Consider the following 7694-nt stretch of genomic DNA (forward strand, 5'->3'; position numbering starts at 1 on the left):
GGGAATGTTACAAATGGAAACAATGGTGCAGCTGGATTTACTGGGGAGGAAATAAATGGTGAAAGTTGATAGTGTGTGAACAGAATGAGATGAGCTGCTGTATAGTAGTAGAGACACGTTGTGTAGACTGAGATAGAAAAGATCTTGTAGCTGTCAGCTCGCCACACAACAGCACCACCATTTTCAGTAAGTTTGACAACAATGTTGCTGTCTTGGTAGGGTGCAAAGAGCTGCATTGGAAAGATGTTCATGTATCCCAATTGCTTGTAGAAATGAGAGACTACATCAAGTTGGTGCATACTAATGAAATGATCAATCAAGTTGAACTGACAAGGTCAGAAGAATCTGACAGAACCGGCTTGAGGTCAATAAACAATCAATGGCACAGGATTCAGTTTTTCTGTTAAAAACAATGCTTGGAGTTTAGTGAGATGCAGGAAATGCTCAGTATAGGTCCTTGACTCAAACTCATTCACAGTACAAGTGAGGGATGTAAAGTAGAGATCTCTAATAAAGACTGAATGCTTGGCATCAGGAAGGGAAGGTCTGGGTTAGAGTCACTATGGCATATGGAGAATGAAAGATGCAGTTGTAAGTATGTTGTTGGCACTCCGTCGCTTACGACGTCGAGGGTTCCAGTTGATCCGATCAATGGAACAGCCTGCTCGTGAAATTAACGTGCAAGTGGCTGAGCACTCCACAGACACATGTACCCTTAACGTAGTTCTCGGGGATATTCAGCGTGGCCCTTTGAATTACAGGTACAACAGAAACAGGAAGTAAGAGTGAGAGAAAGTTGTGGTGGAAGAGTACAGCAGGGTTCGCCACCATCCCCTGCCGGAGCCTCATGGAGCTTTAGGTGTTTTCGCTCAATAAACACTCACAACGCCCAGGCTGGGAATCGAAACCACGATCCTATGACCGCGAGTCCGCTGCCCTAACCACTGGGCCATTGCGCCTCCACTGTTAGTATGTAAGCACACACAAATATGAGAAGTTGGTCCATGATTTGACAGAGCTCACAGGCTTTGTTGTTGAAGAGAAAGTGAAAAAAAGTAGCTGGTTAAAGCAGTGGAAATGGAACAAGCAAGTTGGAGATGTAAGATGAAAGAAAGGTGATAGGACTGGTCAAAGTCACAGTCCAGAACATTAGAGAGAAAGACTAATTTCACTGTTACTAGGAGTTGTCAGGACAGAATCTACCTTACTATAATATATACAATGACAGCGGCTATAATAGAAAATTGAATATTGCTACTGTATAAACAAACTTACATAACAAACCACCAAATACTGCCTGTAAGCATATTAATAGTGGGAAGAAATAGAGAGCAGCATAAATTGATGTGGTTCCTTTTTTGTTGACACAGTTGTAGGAGAGCAAAGGTCGGATAAGCAGCATCAGGCCCAGTGCAAATGCATAATAGATGATAACTATTGTGTACCTAATGTTGAAGAGAAAAATATTGCAGATTAGTTCAATATTATAAACATTTACAGAATGCATAACTGTATCTGACATGACAAATGTTAGACTTAAATATCAAATAAAAGCTGATAGATATTTAAAAAAAAAACGTTAATTATATCATAGGCAAAGGTGTAACTGTGTGGTTAGAAGTCTGCATTCCCAACCACATGGTTTCAGGTTCAGTCCCATTGCATGGTACCTTGGGCAAGTGTCTTCTACTACAGCCACAGGCCAACCAAAGCCTTGTCAGTGGATTTGGTAGATGGAAACTGAGAGAAGCCTGTTGTGTATATGTGTGTGTGTTTGTGTCTGTATCCCCCACCACTGCTTGACAACTGGTGTTGGTGTGTTTATATCTCCATAACTTAGTGGTTCAGCAATTGAGACCAATAGAATAAGTACCAAAAGCTTAAAAAAATAAGTATTGTGATTGATTCATGCATCTAAAAAAAATTCATCAAGTTTGTGCCCCAGCATGGCCAGTCTAATGACTGAAACAAAGTAAAAAATAAAAAAGAGATATCACAAAACAAATTCAGGAGCTCACTTACAATGGATATACAATTTCTTGAGTACAATAAACAGTGTCTACATAATTTGTTGATGGGTTGTACCAGAGAGTATACCAGTCTGAGAGACGCTTTACTGGACATGACCAGATTGATAGTTTCCCTTTAGGATCGAACATAAGTAAAGTAAATATTGCAGACATGAAGCATTCAAAGAGCGCAGACAGATGCAGTGGTATTAGTGTCCATGATATTCTAGAAAATGAAACAAAACAGATTAATTAATAAGCAGTAATTCTTTTCATCATCATTTATTCATATTACATAAATAATGAAACCAAGGTTTTTTTTCTTATAAGACGTTCCTTATTGAATGAAGGACTAAGTTGAAGTGCTGATGGCTGAATCAACAGAAGACCGGATTACAACCAAAAAAAGCCAGCAATTCATATTCTGTCACCAGCATTGCACTATGTAAACAGTTCATTGCTCGAAGTAGTATGACTCTAAAAGGTGGCGAGCTGGCAGAAACGTTAGCACGCTGGGCGAAAAGCTTAGCGGTATTTCGTCTCTTTACATTCTGAGTTCAAATTCTGCCGAGGTCGACTTTTCCTTTCTTCTTTTTGGGGTCAATAAATTAAGTACCAGTTGCATACTGGGGTCGATCTAATCAACTGGGCTCCCTCCCCAAAAATTTCAGGCCTTGTGCCTAGAGTAGAAAAGAAGTAGTATCACTCTAATATTGAATTGTGTCATTGGTTTATAAAGTTGAATTCAACTTCTACTATAAATACTGTTAAAAGAGGTAATAATACACCGGACACCGTAGTTCTAAAAAGAAGAAAAAGACAGGATAATCATGGCTACAACACCTTTGATTATAAGTCTGGTTGGTCACTGCTGACCTGAGGATAAGCACCAAAATTAGTTTTGCTTCCTTCCATCAAATAATATTGTCATGAAGGGAATGACTACTATAACATCTTATCTAATATATCATTCATGTATGTCTACTATGGCAACAGTAGCCAAGGTCTTTGACCCTTAAACGAGAATCGAAGTGTTTTCAACTTTTAAGAAATTTTGTGGAAATGAAGTACAATTCATTGTATTTATGAGGATTCTGTAGACTCAGAGCATTAGACTAGATTCATTGTGGCTTCTACAGTTGAAATCTTATAACGGTTTAATGAGCTTTTAATCTTTCCAAAGTTTACAAAATCACCTCAACAGCTATGGCAAAGACAAGAACTTTTAATTACATCAATTGTCAAAAGAAACCCAGTGAAAATTACAATGTCTTTGCAAAACTTACCTGGATCTGCGATTCTTATATTCTACAAAAAACCAATGGAGAATCAAAGGTATGAGGGCCATGAATCCTAAATACAGACAGTCATAGAATGGAGGGAGCTCATTACACATTTCACATATGGATACTGCATTGGGCTGGTAACCACGGGGACAAGCCTGCAGGAAAGAAACAAATGTGATGAGTGAATCATCAATAATTATTGGAAAATATATAAAAAGAAAATCAATAGAAATCAAAACAATACTAATTAAGGAGTTTATATTATATCAACAGAGATTATAATCTTAATTCTAAAGAAATTTTATCTGTAATTGTTATAGATTCTCTTTATCTGTTCCTTTGACTATGCTTCCTGTATTTCTTTTTAGACGAGGGGCAGCTACATCCCTCTTCAAGTCCTTTTTATTCTGGATATACATATATATGGTGAAAGCATGTGGCTTAATGGTTAGGGTATTTGGCACACAATCATAGCACCGTGACTTCGATACCTGGAGGCACATCATGCGTTTGAGCAAGACACTTCATTTAACGTTGCTTCAGTTCACTCAGCTGGCAAAAATGAGTAGTACATGTATCTTAAAGGGTCAGCTTTGTCCCATTCTGTGTCACGCTGAATCTCCCCAAGAACTACAATAAGGATACGCATATCTGTGGAGTGCTCAGCCACCCGCATGTTTAATTTAACAAGCAGAGTGTTCCACTTATCAGATCAACTGAAATACTTGTTGTTGTCACCGACAGAGTGCTAGAGTGCCATGTTGGTGATAGATATACCTCTATCTACGCTTTTCCTATTATGGATGTAAAGAGTAATGGCTAAAGACCCCATTCGGTCATGAATGATCATGGGATTGCATCTAGAAAGTTACCCTCTGCGGAACAAGTGCAGGCAAGGTTGTTTATGGAAGACCAGCAGTCAGCCATGCATACCAGCCTCTCCTCTCCACACCATTGATGTTATCCAAGGGAAAGGCAAAGGCTGATACAGCTTGGCACCAGTGACGTTGCAACTCATTTCTATAGCTGAGTGAACCGGAGCAATGTGAAATAAAGTGTCTTGTTCAAGAACACAACACACAGCCCGGTCCGGGAATTGAACTCATTGCCTCATGATTGTGAGCCCAATGCTTAAACCACGGAACCATGCACCTGTATTATGGATATAGAGCATATGTTTCCTACAGTTTTTTTTTAATAATTTAAGTGTTTGCTGCAGCCCCCTTGAAACTTCTACTACCCTGTCTCCCCACAGCAATGGATATTAAGAAGTAGTGACATGTACATTAGTGTTAGCTGAACCTTCTTAAGTGTCATTCACTTCAAAAGAATGATGTAAATAATTTTATCACAGCAGTTATGTAATGGCATGAAATATACAAACTATATCAAAAATATATATTCTTAAAAATTTCACTTACCCCACACTCACTAAGTTGACCATTTACGTAGGTTTTCCCACAGTATAAACCAGGACATAGGGCCATGAGGAAGTCTTGAAGAAAAATACATAGACACGTTTCAGTTTTTACAGTTTTACAAGAACTTAATAACAATAGTGTACATAGGTGCTGGCAACTGGTCTGTGAATTATGAAATTAACTGACTGAAGGATGACTCGTAAAGTTGGACACAGAGAGATTTGAAGTGAATGAAGCATTGAATGAATATCGTAAGGTTCTAAAATAATTCTAGATCCCTTAGCAATTTATAATGAAATCAGATAAAATGAATTTAAGAGAATAATGTTTAAAACTATTCTTACATTATAATAGTTTAGCTTAAGATTATCTCCCCTAACAATATTCTAGTTTTAGTTACTTTTGTCCTGCCCTCATCTCACGCTGGGGATTCGTAACGCTCCTTTCTTTTGTCTCTAGTTTACCATTAACCAAACAATAGAACAGCCCTTCAGTAATAGTATTTTTAGATTTCGTTTCTTAGAGCTATCTTCACACCTAACATTAACGAATTCTCTGCAGTTTATTGGAAATTCACATAAAGAAAACACTTCCAGGTAGTTTTGACAAGGTTTTGCAACATTCCAAAGCCAATAAAACATAGTTGGGCAGATGATAAGAAATGAATGCATAACAGCACATTGAATGTGTTATCAGTGGAGAATCATGTTATAAGACCGCTACAACCAATGATAACAGGAACTACAACACAATAACATGTCATGCAACAGATAATCCTTATTAGTATCTCAGTGTTAACTATCATTAGAAACCCGGAGTCTATTGTTTAATCCTAGGTCAGTTATTGGTAAATTATAAAGGTAAGATATATCCACTGATGATGTAGAATTGATATTAGAAACCGAAGGGTCAGAAGCAGGTGAAGGCAGTATTGTACAGGGTGTCCACAAGGTCTGGGTACACGGAGTAAATAAAATTATAACATAAACAATTAAATATAAGAAATCATTATTTCTTTAAGTATGTATTAGTCCCCATGTACCCAGACTTTGTGGACACCCTGTAGATATAAGATAGCTATTTCCATGTAGATAAAACAAACCATGGTGATGATGTAGACGTACAATGAATTCAAATAAGTTTGCAAAAGAAAAAAACAAAAAAGAAACTTTCTAAACAGGAAGGCAGAATGAAGGTAAAACCAGGTAATGCCAATACAGTGAAATTTTTGAGGTAGACTAAAACAGTTGAGTTTAAGGCTATTTGGGTAATATGAAGAGTCTAATCCACTGGCAATCTAAGGCAAATTAAGATTTATAAGGATGAAGGAGTAAACGTAAACAAAGTGATATTCAGTACAAATATTAAATATATATTTTCTACCCGGAAGGTCCTGTATTGTTAGTTCGTTACAGTTACAAATAATCATCAGACCTTATCTGTAGCTAATTTCAGAAATAGTATATCTAGGAATGCATTATCCAATGTGTCCGTTTTAAAAGATAATATAGTAATATGAGGGAAATTTGACAGCTATTTCTAGCAAGTCGGGCAACTAGTAGATGTTTCCTCGTTCACTCGTCAAGGAAGTAAAGTTAAAGCATGATGTATTATGATTAAGTTAAGATTGTTAAATATTTAGAGTTGATGGCCAAATGATTTGTGGAAATACATATACCACTATATACTAGGCAGGACTTGTCAATAAAGAACAATCAACGATCACATCACCTTTGTTAGCAACCATCACTAAGTCTGTATATCAATCAACCCTTCTATTCATAGAGAGCAAAGGGTTGCTATCGGTTATATATATATATATATATATATCAGTTTATCGGTACGACTAAGATATTTTTAAACATCAGATATATTATGACATAAGGTGGACCCAAATGTAGATTTTATTTTTAAAAAGCAAAAGGAACGATATTGTAAGAGGAAACGTACAACAGCAACAGGAAATGAGTACCTAAAATGAAATAATATATTTCAATTTAACTCCAGAGCTTATTTACACAACTTGGTGACACTTTAGTCAAATATAGAATTATATAACTTATAAATGTAATTAAAACAACAACAAACGAATGCAACACACCAACACCAACACATCATTGATAAAAACAACGACGAGGTGTTGAAATACAGTAAAAAAAAACAAAACAACTTGGTGAGATGGAAGCTCTCCTCTGATGCCATGAGGGATTTATGAAAGAGAAAAATCCCAGTATAGCTCTCACAATTAATCAGACAATTTGCTTTAAGACTCGACATTAACATTTATGCCCTACTTTGACAAGTACAACGAAGACACATCAGCTGTAGGTTACTTACTATTCTCTACTGTGGTTTGCTATCAAATCCTTCCTACACCTTCATACATTGCTTTCACCGAATCTGAAATAAACGATAATGTTCCACGATATAATCGAACTTATAAATCGGTCGGAAGAAAGCAAATTTAATGAATACAATTTATACATATATGTATATATACATACACATCATATACATATATATTCAAAATATACAGGAATACATTATGTGTGTACATACATCCATACGAAGTTCAAAACTTACTGAAATCATAAATCAGTAATAAAAGGGAGTCTTAATAATTTATATAGATATATATTTACGTTATGAAAATTGCCGAGATCTTAAGAATGAGTGAAACAAGTGCGGAGCACTGCACATGCTGTCATAACAGTTATGGCGCTGGATGAGAGCCGACTGCAGTGGCAAGGGAGACAAGTCATGTAGATTGGTGGTAAGAGCACCTCTAACAATTTATTAATTAGATAGATAGATAGATAGATAGATAGATGGATGGATGGATGGATAGATAGATAGATAGATAGATAGATAGATAGATAGATAGATAGATAGATAGATAGATAGATAGATATCTTTTTATTATAGTCACACAGGGCTAAATACAGTAAATGGACAAATTACAAAGTAGAGCTTTTCTT

At 36.4% G+C, this 7694-nt stretch overlaps 1 protein-coding gene across 1 annotated transcript in view; it reads right to left on the reverse strand.

Annotated features, from left to right (window-relative positions):
* Nucleotides 1-7468, reverse strand: part of LOC106878827 (JNK1/MAPK8-associated membrane protein) — a 9908-nt gene extending 2440 nt beyond the window's left edge. Inside the window, exons 1-6 of the mRNA XM_014928171.2 lie at nt 7359-7468; nt 7054-7116; nt 4717-4790; nt 3296-3450; nt 2023-2235; nt 1276-1445 (exon numbers count right to left, since the gene is read on the reverse strand). Coding sequence (XP_014783657.1) covers nt 1276-1445; nt 2023-2235; nt 3296-3450; nt 4717-4782 — 604 coding nt within the window. The 5' untranslated portion in view covers nt 4783-4790; nt 7054-7116; nt 7359-7468. The remainder of the gene's footprint in view (nt 1-1275; nt 1446-2022; nt 2236-3295; nt 3451-4716; nt 4791-7053; nt 7117-7358) is intronic.
* Nucleotides 7469-7694: the final 226 nt, after the last annotated feature.

The sequence above is a fragment of the Octopus bimaculoides genome, chromosome 4, assembly GCF_001194135.2.
Source record: "Octopus bimaculoides isolate UCB-OBI-ISO-001 chromosome 4, ASM119413v2, whole genome shotgun sequence".
Taxonomy (NCBI): Eukaryota; Metazoa; Mollusca; class Cephalopoda; order Octopoda; family Octopodidae; genus Octopus; species Octopus bimaculoides.